Source organism: Pangasianodon hypophthalmus, chromosome 7 (genome assembly GCF_027358585.1).
Source record: "Pangasianodon hypophthalmus isolate fPanHyp1 chromosome 7, fPanHyp1.pri, whole genome shotgun sequence".
Lineage (NCBI taxonomy): Eukaryota > Metazoa > Chordata > Actinopteri > Siluriformes > Pangasiidae > Pangasianodon > Pangasianodon hypophthalmus.
The window spans coordinates 5,882,497-5,902,176 of record NC_069716.1 but is presented as its reverse complement, the minus strand read 5'-3'; the positions used below and the strand labels follow the sequence as shown (position 1 = coordinate 5,902,176).

Genomic DNA, 19,680 nt, shown 5'->3' with positions numbered 1-19,680 from the left:
GTGTTTTATTCTTTACTTGATATATCCTGCAATGTAGAAATAGCATTTTCACCTTGTCTAATAAATACATTTGTGAACTCATGGTCAAAATGAGTGAGATATTGTGGTGATGTTATATGGAAGTGACAGAACCCAGAGCTGTTTTGTTCTTATTTTATTTATTTATACTTATCAAACTTGTCATTGGTATTTCTATTCTCTATTTTTTTTTGCTCTAAAATATTTCTTTGAACATTTCCCTCACTCTCACTCTCTATCACAAAGGCTAGTGTTACATTTCATTGGTGTTGGTTTTCGTTTTTATTATTTATTTCGTTTTTATTTTATGAATTCTTCTTCTCTCTTAAAAAAATTATTCAAAAAATATGGCAGTAATGATATTCATCTGATTAAATGAACAGTATCTGAAGTTTAGCAGAAAACTACGCCCTTATACTTACAGGTACAATAAACAGGGGTATGTTTTTTCTTTTAATCAGAAAAGCAAATGATTCGTCTGCAGTCAGACTGTATTTTAACCCTCACATGTCCACAAGTAACACCCGAATGATTCCAGGGGTTGGTAATAATAGTAATAAAGTGGTAATAATCTAAATGAACCTTGTATCTGCCTATGGTGAGTTAGAGGATAATTAATGACATGGATTGAAGTTTTCTGCATTTCAATGCGCACTTAGTGCTTTTACAGTTTGTTCCTGATCTAACAAGGGCCCCTGGTGGTCACCCGCAGCATGACGCATCGGGATAAACACCACTTCAAACACAGATCTGAGATCAGGAGTTCAACACAGCCATTTCTGACACATTCTGACATATTCTCTCTGTAGATATAAAGTTTACAAAGTGCTACAGTCAAAAGCATGGAAGAGTTTGCATTGTGCATTTGTGTATATTAGTTCCCTGTGAGCTGTGTCCTGAACAATCAATGTGAAACAGAAAACAACACTTTTTCCCTGTAAGAATGACGCATGTATGATGGAGCAAAACAAGATTTTCAGGCTTTTCTTGAGCACTGAGGCAGAACTGGATGATAACATTTTGGGGTGTGGTGCCATTATGGAAAATTCACATTTTGCAATGAGGACCAAATAAACCACACTGCAAACCTGGGATTTTTTTTTTTTTCCCAATTGAAACTAGAAATAAACAGAAAGTTTTAGAATTGGGGAAAAAAAAATAATAAAGGATGGATGGAAGGAAATAAAGGAAATGTTCGGAAATGTTCAGTACCATGAATATTCAAGATTCAAGATCCTGCACTATTTCTAGGCACAAAAGGACAGATTTTCCTGCAGCTTATAATGAATCGGTGTTTAGACGACACTCCAATAGATAGATCTGATCTAACATGGATAATCAGATTCTACACAAATTTATGGAGTTCATATCCTCATTAAAGCAAAAGCATGACATTCCAAATACTAAGACATTCTGAAATTCATGTAAATATTTATAAGATTCTACTTTTCACTCAAGTTATTGCTGATAATATCATTCATAATGAAAAATGTTGCGTTAAACTAGAAAAGAATGCAAAACTGAAGCACTGTGACTAGTGCTCTCAGACTTTTGGACCCAACTGTACATGTGATCATATGTTTTTCACGTGGTTAAGTGAGTAATCATGTTATTTTTGCACCGACTGCATGTGTATGGTGAAATCATTTTGTCTTCAGTGATTGAAACTAATAAATCATATACAGTATGTCAATAGACATGAGCTGACAGTATTTTGTTGCCAGTTTAGATTTCTGGTGGTGTTTTAAACTAGTTTTAATTAGTTGTTGCTGCCTTATGTACATAAAGAGACTTATTGAGAATAACAAACACTTTTGCTGTACAGAGAGCTGTGGAGGAAAGATGCTAAAGTATCTGATGTTGCACCAGGGGCATGGTGATGAACACTATAATAAGCATGATGCGTTTTGTGGTGACTCACCTCTATAAAAAAGAATGAGAAGGCTGAGGAAACCTACACACTCACACACACACACACACACATACACAGTCTTCGCTGAAATGGCCTGGCCCATGTTGTGTAACAGGGTCCATCCCCTGACGTCAGCCAGAGAGCTCTGCAGTCTCAGAGGAGAGAGAGAGAGAGAGAGAGAGAGAGACAGAGAGAGATGGAGAGAGAGAGAGACAGAGAGAGGGACAGAGACAGAGTCAGAGAGACACAGAGAGACAGAGAGAGACAGACAGAGAGAGAGAGACAGAGAGAAAGAGAGACAGAGACAGGGTGGAGGTGGAGCTGATGCAAGTCTTAGGCAAACCCTGGGATTCCCCAATCATCAGTGTTATTTGGGGTTCAGACACTGAGCCATAAACACACACACACACACACACACACACACCTCTTCACTGCATACTGGGACTGCAGCCTTAATGAGATTCAGCCACTGCAGAACCTTATGCAACCAACCTGGACCACACACACATACACACATACACACACATACACACCCTCTGATGTGCACCTGACACTGACATACACTCACTCCCACATCCAACACACACACAGAAACAGCAAACAATTAAAACATAACATCACAAACATTTTTACAAAATATTGTAAAAATATTAATTCACTTTGTTTGTAATGCAAATGAAGAGCTTGATGAAAACTGTCTCATGAGGAGCCTGATTACTGAATTTAGCTGATCAAAGCTACAAAAGCAGAGGAAAAAAATGTCAACGGCTATTAGGCTTGCTTTTCTGAAAATCAAAATTAAAGGTAATTATCGTCCATGCCCATCTATCTCTCACACAGATAAAAAAAAAAATAGATATCAGCATACGTTAATAAATGATGTTACTTCAATTATATCCTGCAGATATGATAAACATCAAACTGATCAGCAGCACTGCAACATAGACTCCAGTGATTTTCCATAAATAATGATGTACGCTGTAATATGCTAGTAGTTCATTAGAGGTTTTATTACTATTATATAACGTGTTGATAAAACTGTTACTAATTTAAAACCCTATACAGCATGCAACGTCATATGGCGCTCCTAATCATTTAATATTCCGCAACCAAGAGCAAACATGCACGTCAATATTGATTCATTTGATTCAACATAATTATCAGCACTGATATAATGAGTGTTTCGTTGTTTGTTTGTCCATTAGACTGTTTTAATTGCTCAAGATAATGAAGGAACTCATTAAAGGGATATAATATGCACACTACAGAATTAGTTCAGTATTAGTCATCACTCATAAACTCGCATATCGCAACGCACAGACGCAGTGTGCTGGTGAAGAGCAGCACTCAGTGGTACAGCAGAGCATTGCACAGGACTGGAAATGCACATAAGGCCACAGAAAATCATTCAATCTTTAAACATCAGCCCTGAAACTTTTACTATATATCACAGAATATAGTTTCTTTATCTTTTCGGATAAAACTGTTAAGCAATCACACCTAGATATCATACCGTTTGGTTTGAATTTCAGTAGAGCATTTTATCCTGGGCAAAGTACATACAGTTGAGGCCAAAAGTTTACATCCACCTAGGCTAAACACATTCAGACTCAATTTTTCACAACTCCACATGTTTCATGTTACCATATATTTCCTGTGTTATATCAATTAGTGTATTCTATTCTATTTCCGTAAGAGGTCATTTCAAAATAATAGCCCAAAGACAGAATTATTTCAGCTTTTATTTGCTATATTGGCTTTTCAGTGGGTCAAAAGTTTACACACACTTTGTTAGTATTTGGTGGCATTGAGTTTTAATTGCTTGAACTTGAATCAAATGCTTGGGTTAGTCTTCCACAAGCCTCTCACAATACTTTGCTGGAGTTTTTGCTCGTTCCTCCTGACAGAACTGGTGTAACTCAGTCAGGTTTGTGGGCCTCCTTGCTCAGACATGCTTCTTCACTTCAGTCCACAAATTTTCTATTGGATTCAGGTCGGGGCTTGCGATGGAAACTCCAATACTTTCACTTTATTGTCTTTAAGCAATGTTGTTACATCTTTGAAGGTACTCTTAGGATCATTATCCTGCTGGAAGACTCAGTTGTTACCAAAGTTTTAACTTTCTTGCTGATGTCTTGAGATGTTGCTTCAGTATTTCTAGATAATCCTCCTTCCTCATGATTTCATCGATTTTCCGAAGTGCACCAGTCTCTTTTCCAGCAAAACACCCCCACAACAGATCATTGTCATGTTTCTCTTTGCCAATCTCTCAGAAATAATTCATGTAGAGCTTCTTTATATGTTTAGCAAATTTGGAGACTAGCCATACAAATTTGCGTTTAGATAAGAACTCTGGGATAATCGACTTGGAACTTTCCAAGTACAATGGATTGTAACATAAATCCCACTGGCACCACTATCAGCAGGTAGTTGAACAGCATTGTGGGTAATGTAGGAAACTGTTAGGTAAATCGAAAATAGACTGACATGTTGATGACAGAAGTTTGAACTAAAAAAACTCTAAATTTCTCTACAAAGTAAATCCTGGGTGTCACTGAAGGTCGCACGTTAATAAAAGATTAATATGCAATTCATTCAGGGTGGATTTTTCCTTTTTAGGTAAGTTAAATTTGCAATTTTAGTGAAACTAAAAATTCTCTACATACAAGTTCTCTCAGTGGGTGGCACAGTGGCTTAGTGGTTAGCACTGTTGCTGAGCATCTCCAGGGGGTTCGAATCTTTCCTTCACCCTGTGAGAGCGACGTGTGCATGTTGTCCCGTGCTTCAAGGTTTCCTCCAGATACTCCAGTTTCCTCCCCCAGTCCAAAGACATGCGTTGTAGGCTGACTGGCATTTCTAAATTCTCCGTAGTGTGTGAGTGTGTGCACGATGGTGTCCCCTGGGATAAGCTCCAGGCTACCCTGCAACCCTGTGTAGGATAAGCGGTATGGAAAATGGATGGATGGAAGTTCTCTCGGTCCTTTCAGTTAATAAAAAATAAAGACAGTTAAGAAAGAAGCCATAAGTGCTTTAATCATCTTTTTATTTCAGTACAGAGCAGCAATTCTTCCATTTCCGCCTCATTCTTATTATAGTGGAGTATTGACTACTGGCACAAACAATATATTAGTGCTGAATATTGTCTCACTATTTAAAGTCCTATACACAAGAATAATGCTGGCGAATATGATGCAGGAAATATTCCCTAAAGAAAGAAGACAATATCTGAATGTGAAATTAACTGGCATTACAATACTGTGAATACTATTTTCAATGCTTTCTCTCTCAAAGTCCAAAAGTTCAATTTAAAATGAGAGACGAAAGAGTGACAGAATGCAGAACAAATGTATTGTTTCTTTACCACATGGGAATTATCTTATGAAAAAGAAAATCCGGAGAAGCCGGAGAATGTGTTACATTTTTATGATGTTTTCTCAAAATAACCTCTCATGTTCTTAAGCTGACAAAAGAAATGAGAATGAATGCAAATTAAAAACAATCAATATTTACAATACACACAAGGTCCTTTTTACAGCTCTCCTATCATAAAAGCGAGAAATATTCAGAGATGATGAAAACGGAGGGGAAAAAAAGAACACCATTAAAGAGAGTAAGGCAAGCAAGCTCATTCTGTACAGTCAAAAGTATTCTAATATTTACATTTAGATTTTTTTCCAGTAGTGTCCAGCTGAGGCCCTAAGTATGTAACTGCCCCCTGATGCATATAATAATATACATTAGAGCAAACTTTTTGCAGCCCCTTTAACTGTAAAATAAATTCCAGTGCAGATTTAAATTACGAACGAATGCCAACTATTCAATATGTACAATAATAACTTGGCTAGATTGATTAGAGCAATAATAGTTTTTATTCCTAGAGACCACATTACGTGGATGAAAGTTGACAGTAATTATAGTTTTAGCTTAGGAAAGTTTGGATTGAACCCAAACAATTCGAATTACAAGTCAAACTAGCTAATAACAGGTAATAAATTATTATAAATTAGACCTTTCAGAGCCGCCTGGTTTTGTGTTTTATTTCAGTGAAACTTTGGCGCCTGCTGTTGGTTCTCTGTAGAAACTGCATGGCCCAGTTACTCAACTCAAAACCTAATCAATCCTGACATCACAGCTGGAGGCTGATATAAAACAACTGATCTGAAATCAGTATCTACACTGTCTGCTAAGAGGCAAAACAGATTCTCATCTACATTTAAGCATCAGCTCTCAAGCCGATTTGACAGAATCCTGCCTGTGGAGAATTTAGATGCCATTTAAAATAGAGGCAATGAAACTCACTGTCAAGGGCTGTAGTGCACAAAAATGTCAGCAGACAGACAGTTTCTTTCCTTTAATCGTAAGAATTAATCAGCCAAACGGTGACTTTAGGAATATACAAGACTATTAGGGAGAAAAATAAATTAATTCCTTGGTTTTGACACAACCGTAATGAGCAGGATAGCGTGAGCTAGGCTCCAGATTGGATCTTTTACTTAGCCTTCAGCAATGCTGTTTCCATTAATTCCATTATATCACCAAAAAAAAAAAACAAAAAAATTTCATCACATCTAACACACAACATGGCATGCTGTAAACTTTCCTACATCTGATTAAATATTTCCACAGAACTCAATTCTACACTGAATTGAGTCGCATACTGTCAAGCTCACACTTCCATTAAAAGAAATAAAACAGCTAAAAAGCCATATTTTAATATGTAAACACATGCTTTTACCAGCAACTCAGATGTGCCACAGTATTTGCCTGATGCCACGACACACGGGCTGAGTGTCTTCTGATCGTACGCAGTAGAAATGAACGAAATGATTTGACATGATCCCGATATCAGGATTAACCACGCCATGATACACATCATACTCTCAGTAAAGTGTAGTACTGATCGACTCCATCGTTAGTCAGAGTAGCTGACTGGATGTTGAAATGTTATCTCTTGTTTCTTTTTCTCATTACTTAAATTGTTTTATACGGTCATGTGTGTCTGTGTGCCTCTCTGTGTGTCTCTGTCTGTTTCTGTCAGTCTGCGAGTCTGTCTCTGTGTCTCTGTGTGTGTGTGTGTGTGTCTGTCTGTCTCCGTGTATCTCTGCATCTTGTGTGTCTGTCCCTTGTGTGTCTCTAACTGTCTCTGTCTCTCTGTGTCTGTGTCTGTGTCTGTCCCTTGTGTTTCTCCATCTGTGAGTCTGTCTCTGTCTGTCAGTGTATCTCTGTCTGTCAGTGTGTCTGTCTCATTCTATGTGTCTGTCTCTGTCTGCGTGTCTGTGTATGTCTTTGTCAGTGCATCTCCGTCTGTATGCCTCTGTCTGTCTCTGTCTGCCAGTATGTCTCTGTTATTTGTGTGTCTCTGTCTCTGTCTGTCTGTCTGTCTGCATGTCCCTATGTGAAAATCTCAAGTATTTTCATTAGGGACGCACCGATTCGATTAGTATCGACACACCAAGCATCCGTGTCAGATCTGATACTGATCTGAATCTGGGGATCAATACTGGATCAGATTTAATGTTATTTCTGAACTGAGCTGGAAATATATTTTATGACGTGGATAACTCTGCAATAGAAGTTTGGAGAGAGTTGAACTGGATACATCAGGCCGTTCAGGACCTTCATGATGAGCTCAGTATCAGATATCGGTTAATACTGATAATGGTACCATATCAAAAATAAAAAAACGTGAGATTGGGACATCCTCTGTCGTAAGATATTGTTGTCATAGTGCCTGTCCCTATTCTGCATGTCTATTATAAGCCTTCATTATTCTTATTATAATGGTAATATAAACCCAATGAGGTGGCTATTGTGTTAGCCGTAATGAACTGTGCTGTTCAGTGAGAAGACAGACATGAAGTGAAGCCTGACTGTTTCCAGCAACAGTTCCAATAAAGCCCTCATTAACAGCAAGAGCTTTTGGAGAAACAGAACCTCTCCCTAAGCGTAAATCTTTCAGAGCCGATGATGAGTAATGTTCTGTGGTATGGAGTGAAGACAGAGCTGTGCTTGCAGCCCTGAAATCCACCACTTACTTTCAATCGACTCATTATGCTTGCATGCGAGAGTCTCGAAAAGCTAAGCCAACAGGCTATGAGTCCATCCTTCCATCTCTCATTGTTTTTTTTCCTGTCTGCAAGTCCCACGCGGTATGTCCTACATGCTTAAAAAGGAACAGTGACAGGAAGACACAATGTCCTAAAACATAGGGGAGCTGTGAGAAAGTGGATGAAGTGTGTAAAGATACTTAGAGGGATGCCACTAAGAGTTAGGCCTACAGAGGACGTTTTGAGTAGTGAGAAGTCTGCACACACACTCTCACACACATTACAGCATTTTCAATACAGAAGCTGAAAAACTATCTATAACAAGCAACAATGACCTTGCTGAGTGTGAGTGAGATAGTGTGTGTGTGTGTCTGTGTGTGTGGGTGTGTGTCACACCCTATCTCCAAATGTATTAGTGTTTATAGTGAGGAGTATTACAAGAATTAGCCATGTGTGTGTGTGAGTGTACATGTGGCCTTGGCTGGGATCTCAAGGTGGCGTCTCTGCGTTATTGCTGGTCGTGGTGGTGCTCTTCTTCTTTGGCTGCTTCTTCACCGTCTTAACTGTCTGGGGTATAACAAACATTACAAGAGGAAAGGAAAGAGAACGAGAAGAAAAAAAGGAGAAGTTATTAAAACGTGTGAATGGCAACACACATACACACAGACACCTCTAATATTAAATGTGCAAATTTAATACAGCATGTTTCAGTGAAGTAGAAAAAGAAGAGAAGAGAAGAGAAGAGAGAGAGAGAGAGAGAGAGAATATATAGAGTGATATAACTAAGAGCACAGTGCTGGTTGGCAGATCTCCCTGCAGCAGTGACTCCACAGTTTGATGACTACAAAAGCCAAAAACCAGCTGCGTTTTCCACCATTTTGTGTGTGTGTGTGTGTGTGTGTGTGTGTGTGTTCACCGGTACCTCTGTCTTAGCAGTGGTTGGTTTCTTTGCTGCTCTCATGCTAGCTGTTCGCTTGGGCACTTTGTCAGCAGCGTCCTCATCTGAGTGTTCCATCCTGCTATCTGATTGGTCGCCATCAGACCGGGAACTAAGCTGTGATTCGCTGTCTGTCGGTATGGATGTGGCCCGTACTGAGCAGAACATACATACCCACATACACACTCATCAGACTTCTACTACCATTCACTCAAATACTGGCACTTTCATCTCAGTTTTTAGGGGGTCTAAAACTCTGATTCAATGCAACACATCCTAATAACATTATACGTCTTTCAGTGCATTATAAATACATCTCTGTATAAACATCTCAGTATGGGATCTGATCTCAATGTGTGAGAGATACAGCCCTGTAACCTTTATTAGGACTGACAGGCACTGAGTTTATATCTCCTTCACTTAGATTGATTCACTGAGGCCACACCTTCATTACTAGTACTGACAGGTGCTAAAGCCATGTCTACAGCACTAAGCCTTACAGGCATATAGGCCACACCTCCTTCACTAGGACTAACAGGCACTAACAAGAGGCACTGAGGCCATACCACCTTCACAAGGACTAACAGCCCCTAATGCCACATCCCCTTCACTACAACTGACAGGCACTGAGGTCACACCTCCTTCACTAGGACTAACAGCCCCTAAGGCCACATCTCCTACACTGAGAATTGGCCTTGGAGGGCTTTCATAGTTAAACTAAATTCTGGAAATCTGTATGTAAAGACCACTGTTATTCTGCATTAAATAACATGTTAGTCTGCTCAATTTTATTCATTGTCTTGGTAATGTTAGCTCAACAAATTAACACACTTATTTCTCATTAATTCATAGCTGGCTGTGATGGCCTAACACAAAATTTGATATATGTGTATGTGTATATATATGAAATAACATGTATGTTATTTCAAGCATTACTATATTTACATTACACTCCTTTTCCAAAATTAGGGCTAAAGAGGGTTTGGACTGATACGTTATTCCTTTATTTCTTGCTTAATCGTATGACATTTTCGGTCACGGTCTCACTGAAAACTCTAGACAGATGAATGAGTCACATGACTCTCGTATCCCAAATGAGGCTTATCATATAGCATACTATAGTGCCCAAGTTTCCCTCTGAAGTTTAGGCAACTCTTTTTGTCTCCCCTTGTTTTTAATTCATAGCCGTCAGACATTCAGCTCGCCATCCAACAGTTTCACAAAACGGTCATTGAAATGGGTGGCATTAACTACTCGTGAATGCAGCCTTGTCGCTTTGTGCTACAGGCTGAACAGAATCGTCATTGATCTCATTACTATAACTATAACCTCAAAGTTTAAAATCTTATAAGTGCACAATCTGGTTGAAAGGCAAATATCATAGTTTAATCTGGGTCATAACCCTTTGAAATGAGCCTGACTTCAACAGCACAATCCTTTTTTCTCTCAGCACAGCCAGAGCACATGACCGGCCTAACCTTTTGTCTGTCTCTCTTTTTCTCTCTCTCTATAATCACATGCTGGTCACATCAGCAGCAGTATAAAGACGACGAGCTCAGACAATGGCTGCCTTGCTGAGCTCCACTCAGTGAATCAGCAGGTTTTACTCATGCTGTAAAACATCCTTGCACTACAAACTCCACTCCGAGCAGGTTTATTAAACACTAACGCCTAGACTCAAACTCTAAAGCAAATTTAAAGTGAAAAAAAAAAGACTTGAAAACCAGTATGTAAATCTTTTGTGGGTTGTATTGTGTCAGTATAAAAGAGTTGTTAAGATGTACTTTTAACTTTTTATGTATCTATTTACTGCTTCACACTCATCAGCCTCTTTATTAGGAACACCTGAATCCCTGTACATTCATACAATTTTCTAATCAGCCAATCATGTGGCAGCAACAAAATGCATTTAACCACACAGATACAAGTCAAGAGCTTCAGTTATTGTTCACAACTACCAATAAGTGGCAGTTCTACAGGTGGAAATGCCTTGTTGATGAGAGAGGTCAGAGAAGAATAGACAGAAGGGTTTGAGCTGACAGGAAGGCTACAGTAACTCAAATAACCAATCTTTACAGCCGAGGTGAGCAGAAAAGCATCCGCAAGAAATGCACAACATGTTCAGTCGTGAGGTGGATAGGCTACAACAGCAGAAGACCACATCACGTTCCACTCGAAGAACAGGAATCTGAGGCTATGAGGTTATGTAAAATGCCTGTTTAATGTACAGTATCTACGACACAAACTTTCAAATTTTAATGCACTTTCCGTTTCTGCAATCACAGTAATTAGTGTTGCAGTATTTTAAACAAACATGTCTGACAACGATCATAAGTAATAATTTAGACTGGGCCTACATGTACACTTTGCTATGGCAATTAAATTAATAATTTAAATTGATTAAAATAGTGTTATTTATAGATCTGAGTGTGGAAATGCTTCAGTTAGAAGTCAACAAAAAAAAATGTTTCCAAATGGCGAAGCAGAAAAGGGTTTGCTTCTTCGGGATTCAAACCTCACAATCCCTCATCCATGTGATATTAAAAATTTAACAAGATAAAAATGATAAGTGCGTGCGTGTGTGTGTGTGTGTGTGTGTGTGTGTGTGTGTGTATATACCTGTACGTGTTTTAGCACGAGGCAGTGTAGCAGCAGTGTGTGTTTCATCATCCAGCAGCTCCTCCTCATTCTGAATGAGCGTCAGATCCTGCAGACTGAAACTGCGCAGCTTCTCCGACAACACACCCTGACCCTGCACAACACACCCACGGTTACACAACTACACACACACTGCACACACACTCTTACTGGATGGTCAGCTCTAATGTGTCCAATAGTTGACAGGGACATTAGTTTATCAGGACTATAAACACACCCAGACATTGTATGTGTAGACCACAAATGCCACGCACTCCACTCCACACACACACACACATATATATACACATACACTACTGTACTCTCAGACACCACAGTGTGCTCTTCCTCACCTTGGTGGCTGCAGTGACTGCTGCTGTGGCTGCGATATTCAGCCCCCTCTTTCCAAAGCGCATCATCGTCTCATAGCTACGGTCCTTTGCCTGAGCAATATACTCATCAATCTCCTACAACACACACAAACACACACACAGTGGTGAGCAACCTGTACATGCATGGCTAACAGAGCAGATAAGGTCTGAGAAGCGAGACCTTTTCTTTGTTGGACAGCGTGGGGTGCACAAACTTGCGGTACAGGACGCTGGAGCCTTTCGTGTACGGTGACAGCAGCCAGATGACAAAAGCAATCTTCAGCTCGAAATAAAAAGGAAACCTGAGGAAACATCAAATATGTACTTCGCAGACTTATACAGCATACAAACAAGTATGCTACATCATACAACATTAATCATCTGTGAGATATTCTAGCAAACTAAACTAAGCAGATGTCTACACTGCACTTAGAGACACAGAAAACATATCTTTTAGTATCACTGATGTTATTCCACATCAGCAGTGTGTGTGAAGGCCACTCACCAGGACAGAACCATATCCGTGATCGTCTCTGCTGTGGTAAAGAGCGCAAACACTATCCAGTACATCATCCATTTGACCTGGTGGACACACACAAATACACAACCGCATCACACAAGGCAGAGTAAAATCACGAAATCTCATCACCTGTAGCAACTCATGGATGACATGCAGTAAAAGTTTGGCACAGATGCACTCTGAGGATGCTCATATAGTGCGATTAGCCCGTTTGACTCAAACCCTGGTGTGTTTTCCCTCTTGGTGTTGTTCGTTTGTGCATGTGTAAACACAGCAATCATACTCACCTGTGGACTACAACAACCAGCCCAAGATCATATGAGCAAACAAACTTTAGCACGGTTCAATTCAAGCGACAAAGAGATTCAACTGTGAATCGGCTGCACAAATTTATATTTATAGATATGAGGCACAAACTGAGCCAAAGGACAGAGCTGTAGAGCTGCAGAAATACCATGTGGTCTGGATATTTGACATATATAGTCATTTAGATAAGTATTTAATCATTTTTTTTTTATTGCCGGATCCATGCAGTACACACTTAGTAAAAGTTTACCATTTTCCATAGTCATATTTCTGACCAATAGATGAAAGTTTTGAGAGAAAGAAGAGGTATAAAAGAAGGGTGTGTTTTTTAGCCCTACATGCCCCGCAGCCCAAGTGTTTTTTGCTTTTCGGTCCGTTTAACAGCACACAAGCCAAAAGTATCAATTTTGCTCTGATTCGGACTCAGCAAATGGACTAATCGATGTGAAAGTACCCTAAATACTGTTGTTTGCAACAGTCACTAAATGGTTTTTTTTGTGTGTTTGACAAATCACAGACATGCCAGACGAGCATGTCTGGGGGATGGATCATGATCCAGCAATTCTGATAATGTTTAACTCATTACAAGCCCTAAACCAGCAATATAACTAAAATTATAACATTCTGACCAGATCATGTACCTCTATTATACACCACCCAGTTTTCTCTCACACAATTATTAAGCTCACATGACTTTCAATAATATGGGAATGTGATTGCAAACATTTTTTTTTTTAGACACATAAAGCCACCACATCTTTTTGAACTGCTGCTTACGGTGTCATAGGGCAAGTTGAATGTGCTTGGAGGAAAGCATTGACAAGAGAGAGGTCATGATTGGCTAGTGTAACACTAATCAACAGAGGGGTAATGGTAGGGAGGGATGGCCTGAGAACACAGTCAATTATCCTCTCCCTCCCTCTCTCTCTCTCTCTCACTCTCTCTCACTTGAACTCTTGATCTGCTGATACTAGGGTGGAACTTTAGACAGCTGTGCCACTTAGAATCCACCAAAAAGCCTCTTTTAATGGAGGAATGGTGACCATGCCACAAAGTGGCATCAGTGCCTGGGTTACCAAAAGGCTTCCACGATAACCCAAGAGAGGAAACATTAACATGAAGTATCAAACCCTAAACAGTGACCTGGCTTTTCATATCAAAAGTTTTAAATAATCCCTTTTCTTTTTTTTAAAGCCAATCAGACCACCAGCTGAGTACAGCACAGCTGAATTCTCAAATCTGATTGGTCAGAAGATGTTGATTAATTTTCTATAAGATCAGCTCTGACAGTAGTTCAGGCTGTATTTCAAATAACATGTTTATATTAATGGAGTTTGTTCTAATACATTCTTTAAGAAAGACAATCATATCACTGAAGTTTATGTGATAATGGTGAAACTTTCTGTAAGGAGATGTTGATTTATGGAAGGAGTCTCCAGTTTCACTAGAGTCTCAACTTTGTAACAGTCAGTAAGTTTTCCACCATGTGAAAATGTTCAAGACAGAGGACTTTGAACTGTCTGGTTTCTTATTAACGTGACAAGCTGTATGTTTTTGTCTTATTAACTTAAAGACAGAGAAAAAAAATAGAGCATCACACGTCAAACGTCATAACAGGAACTAACTTTTTTCACAGATATTCCATAAATGGACAAAAAAGTATGACGTGTCATACTTTAATGAATAAAAATTGTAACTGTCGTCAAACTGCTGTTGTATAAAACCAATTTTTTTAAAAAATTCAGGGTCTTAACAGTAACTCCACTTTGCATTACAATGTATCCCACCACCTTGTTGTTAATTATCTTCCTGCACTGGCTCATGTTATTTAAAACCATTTGGCATCAAAACAGTGAGCAGCAAATGATTCTGTGGCAGATCATTAGAGTTTGGTAAACAAACAGAAGGTCAGATGCTGGAATACTCACATACTCCTTAACGTTTTTCGTCTTGACTGCCTTATAGGAGGAATAAGCTGGGTAGAGGGTCCCAAATGCCAGGCTGATAGAGAGAGAAATGTTTAATCATTAATTCAGGACAGATACACTGCGTGTTCCAGTAAACTCATTCCAGCTCAGCTTACAATCACAGAGATGAATTAGATGTCTTACATTTCCGCAATAAGCATCTTGAAGTAAAATGGGGTAACCTGAAGCACAACGTCTATTGCAAAACATAGGTCTAAGTCAGAAATGGCAAATATGCCAGGAAGCAAATCTGAAGCTCCCAGCTCTCCCAGTGAAGAAGGCGTGGCCTCTGTGCCAGTCAGTCCCAGTAAAGGAGGTGTGTCCTCTGTGCCCATCAGTCCTAATGAGGGAGGTGTGGCCTCTGTGCCAGTCAGTCCCAGTGAGTGAGTATTTCACTCATCCTTCCCAACTCAGATAAAGAATCTATTAACAAATGGTTATTTCATGCATCTTGACTATCATATAACATAAATATGTATAATATATAAAGTGATGTTAAGAAATACATCATTAATAGAGCAAGAGTGAGAGATGGAAACATGGAGGATCTACACCGGGAGCAGACACAAAGAACCAGACGCACAGTTTGTGAGCCACATATTTAAACACGTGCTCTCATATACACACACACACACACACACACACACACACACACACACACACACACACACACTTCCTGGATTCTATTTTGTGCTGATGGGACAGGATCCGTTCTCCATGCAGGAACAAAGGTCACTGAAGTATGGCACATGACACAGACCTCACCTACTCACTGCAAACAGACCACACGTCAGCTGCGTGTGTGTGTATACACGGATTGTGTGTGTGTTATCCAGTGAATCGAGAAAGAGTGGGTCAGATCCACTGCAGTGAGACTGTGCGTGGCTGAACACATACTCTCTGTCCTATTTACACTAGTCACGCTCCCATGATGCTTTGCTGCTCCTCTCCAAGATTACAGCACCTCCATTCGAAAGATATTGATCACTCTAAGCACAGGCAATGAAGGCCATATCGCCTTACAGTGTTACTCTACAACCATCAGCTTGGAAAGATCTAGGCCTATGGACCTATATTCAAAAGTAATGGCACCCAGCAGTGGATATTGTATGATTCTGAGTAGAGAACTGACGTTTATGTCCTTTGCGCTCCACTAATCAAAAAGTTTTCTCAGGAGCCACTTGAATTCCACTGGGATGTCTCTGTGTTAGTGTGGCTGCCACCAGGCAGATTTTCTGGTTCTGTGCTCAAGCAGTGACGGTTTAACCACAGGAACATAGTCCAGATCATCTCGAAGATTCACTCCGAGAGGAAAATTGCATGACTCATTCTAAGTCACGTTACTGCAAGCACCTGACTCGGGTTTAGTCTGCTTAACCACTTAGGGCCAAAACACAATGTGAAAACTGAAATGAAGAGAAATGAAAAGAACTGAAGAGAAGTGTAGTGGGATCATAAAATCTGTCAGTCATCAGGACCAGATTAGAAACCTTCATTACGGAGAATCGTCCTGGAATGACCTGTTGTCCCATCCAGCGTGTATTTCCACCCAGCATTCCCGGGATAGAAATCTGGATCCACCGTGACCCTGACCAGTGTAAAAGGTTACTGAAGATGAATGAATGATTACAAGGGAAAAGAGAGAGATTGTGGCAGGTGGCGGCCTTGTTACTGATTTAAATGGGCATCCGAGCTGAGGTTTAATCCATATTTGAATATATTTAGCCTTGATCAAACATGTTAAAGGTTATATGTATGTATACATCTATGTATGTATCCATTTCATACTTCCAGTTATGTCCATTCAATAATAATAAGAATCTTCAGTAAGGAAGACAGCAAAGTCTAATAGATAATGAAGACAGTTAAGGCTGAAATGACATTAAATCCGCATTGAAAATCGACAGCCAGGAACCATTTTGAAATTTGCATTTAAAAACAAAAAATAAAAAATGTATAACAGGTCAATCTGTTCAAACCTCCATTGAAATAATGCCTATTAAACACATTTACTCGACTATTTTTTTTTTTTTTGCTAATGATACTGTTTAATTCAAATATTTCGTTTATACTCATTTTTATTACATGTATTATTTAGTATTTTTTTTTATCCACAAAAGATAGCTAATTAAAAGCGTCCATTTACACCATGACAAGCAAAACAGATGTTTTCTGTTTATTAGCATTCGAGCTAATCGTTTTTAGGACGTAAATATCTACATTATAGCTAAAGGATATTTTAAAAATGTTTTTTATTTAGCTTCTTTTGTGTGTGTGTGTGTATGTATATATATATTGAATTTTATTAAGGCTTCAGGCATTACAAGGCAGGATGCAGGAGAGTCTGGAGCCTGGGCAGGGAGCAGACATGGCAGCAGAAAGAAAACCAATAACATTACTCACACCACCATCCTGGAAATGATCCACGACACCATGATGACGACCGCTTCTGGATGTTTCACTTATCCCCGGAAATCACTTATCACCACCATTTCCACCACCAGAAATAACACGCTGGCTCAAATCAATCACGGCTACCTTTTTTACCTTACACCGACATCTCTCCTGCTCACTGAGATCTGCTCCACAGCATATCGACTGGTCGTGTCCTAAATGACTCCCTATGCCCTATAGTAGTGCACTATGTAGGGTGTGAAATAACGGCTTGTACCCGAGGTATAGCGCACTATATATAAAACAGGAAGTCATTTGAGATCGAATCTTATTTTTTAAAGGGGCAGTGGCCATTTAAATCAATTTGTCCTTGATAATGTAGGAACAGCATCAAAAAGCAACATGGCTTTAACAGCTTGTTAGTCCCAAGTCATGCAAATATAACTATGATAATGGTCAATAAATAAAGATAGTAATACATCAGTAGAATAAATCAATAAATACCTGAATGAATGAAGGCTGAGATATCAGATTTAATCTTTGATACACTATGTGTGTGCAAAAGTTTGTGGACACCTGATCATCACACCCATAAGCGCTTCTTTCCCAAACTATTACCACAAAGTTGGAAGCACACAACTGTACATGATGTCTTTGTATGCTGTAGCATTACAGTTTCCCTTCACTGGAACTAAGAGGCCCAAACCTGTTCCAGCATGACAATGCCTCTGTGCACAAAGCGAGCTCTATGAAGACATGGTGTGTGAAGGCTGAAGTGGAAGAACTCGAGTGTCCTGCACAGAGCCCTGACCTCAACCCCACTGAACACCTTTGAGATTAACTAGAACACCGACTATGTGCCAGACCTCCTCGTCTGACATCATTGCCTGACCTCACTAATGCTCTTCAGGCTGAATGAGCTCAAATCCCCACAGCCACGCTCCAAAATCTAGTGGAAAGCCTTCCCAGAAGAGTGGAGCTTATTATAACAGCAAAGGGAGGAATAAGTCTGGAATGAGATGTTCAACAAGCACACATGGGTGTTACGGATGGGTGTCCACAAACTTTTGGCTATGTATTGTATCACAAACCACACAACAGAATCCAATATACTGTATATAACATACAAGAGGGTTATGTTTCTGGCATTTTATATAATAACATTTATTAATGCATTCATTCATCTTCAGTAAGTGTTTTGTCCTGGCCTGGGTGGCGGTGGATCCGAAGTCCATCCCAGGAACACTGGGCGTGAGGTGGGAATACACCCTGGTTCAGGTGTAAACTGAGTTCAGGATAGAACCAGGAACCTGGAGCAGTGAGGTAGCAATGCTACACTCTATACTGACATGATGCTTCTATTTATTAATTAATTTCTACTACTGCCATAGGGTTAAAAACAGACAGGACATTTTTTGGCTCTGCATTCAAAACTCAAGGTAGTTAATCAGTACACATTAAAGGAATAAACCACTTCAACCTAATCTTTACCGCATCTATAACACCTCTGCTTACAACAGACAAGAATTTCAATATCTGTTTTCTCAATATTCATTTGTCTACAGGCAGGTGGGGGAGTCAGTAAACAAAATAATTTACATGATACATGCCAGTCAAAAGGGCAGCATGGTGGTGCAGTGGTTTGCGTTGCCACCTCACAGCTCAAGAACCTCCGTTTTAAACCCGGGCTTAGGTTACTGTTCTGTATGTTTCCTTCCACATGCCAACATGTGGACTGGTTATGCTAAATTGGCCCTTGGTGTGAAGGGGTGTGTGTGTGTGTGTGTGTGTGTGTGCATCCAAGATGTTCCACCATATCCCTAACCAAGATAAAGTGCTTACTGAATATGAAATATATGTACAGTATCCTGTGGTATAAGAGGAATAAAAAATCTCGATTATTTTCCTATAACAGCACGCCCCATGTATTCTATTCCTTATATATTAAACATTTACAGTCTTTAGAAGAGGATCCAGAAGAGATCCAGATCAACTTAAGATATAGTCAGGCTAGTTTAATAGGCTAAAGTTTGAAAAATATCATCAAGCTAAAACCCTGTCAGAGGGACGTAAAGACAGGAAGAAATTAAAACACACAAGTTAAGGGATTTTATGAATAAATAAATTAAGTGATAATTTAAGTGCTTGGTGAAGAGGTAAGGTCTTTAGTCTTTGTTTGAAGACAGCCAGTGACTCAGCTGTTCAGATAGCCAGATAATTTATTCCACTTCAAAAGACAAATATAGACTGTCTTTGCTTCCCATACACTAAAAGCTTTATTTTATTGGCAGGCTGGGTCGCTAAAATTAAAGCCAATCTCACTAGACGTATGTATATCTAGGCACCATAACTACTGCTGTTACTGTTCGATTTTTGTTTTCTACCTAATTTCCCTTTAAATGCTTGAAAATTGTTAACACATTGGAGCAGAAACAATGCCATATGGCATACAGAACTACGCCAGCTTAAATATTCTGTTTATTACAGCGTTATCCAGAATCCACAAAAGATTTAAGTGAGCACAAATTCGTAAAAAATGGAGTGCAAAATTTTTTTAAAACACAGCTCAAC

At 39.4% G+C, this 19,680-nt stretch overlaps 1 protein-coding gene across 2 annotated transcripts; it reads right to left on the bottom strand.

Annotated features, from left to right (window-relative positions):
• Window positions 1-4,956: 4,956 nt before the first annotated feature.
• reep2 (receptor accessory protein 2) lies at window positions 4,957-17,357 on the bottom strand. 2 transcript variants are annotated; one of them, XM_026940550.3, is made up of 8 exons: window positions 17,119-17,357; window positions 14,677-14,749; window positions 12,428-12,504; window positions 12,104-12,224; window positions 11,905-12,018; window positions 11,534-11,666; window positions 8,900-9,069; window positions 4,957-8,544 (listed from the first exon to the last, which is right to left on the bottom strand). In XM_026940550.3, exons 1-8 carry the CDS (start codon window positions 17,148-17,150, stop codon window positions 8,467-8,469), a joined length of 798 nt encoding a protein of 265 aa, XP_026796351.1. In that variant the 5' UTR covers window positions 17,151-17,357; the 3' UTR covers window positions 4,957-8,466. The 2 variants fall into 2 exon arrangements, with proteins under 2 accessions (XP_026796351.1, XP_026796350.3); XM_026940549.3 differs by lacking the exon at window positions 17,119-17,357 and adding an exon at window positions 14,860-17,075.
• Between the last annotated feature and the right edge of the window lie 2,323 nt (window positions 17,358-19,680).

Coding starts and splice junctions, on each gene's coding strand:
- reep2 (XM_026940549.3), bottom strand. CDS start 15,050: ATGGGCACAGAGGACACACCTCCTTTACTGGGACTGACTGGCACAGAG. Junction 12,019..12,103: donor CGCTGTCCAACAAAGAAAAG/GTCTCGCTTCTC, acceptor TGTGTGTTGTAG/GAGATTGATGAGTATATTGC. Junction 8,545..8,899: donor CAACCACTGCTAAGACAGAG/GTACCGGTGAAC, acceptor GTTATACCCCAG/ACAGTTAAGACGGTGAAGAA.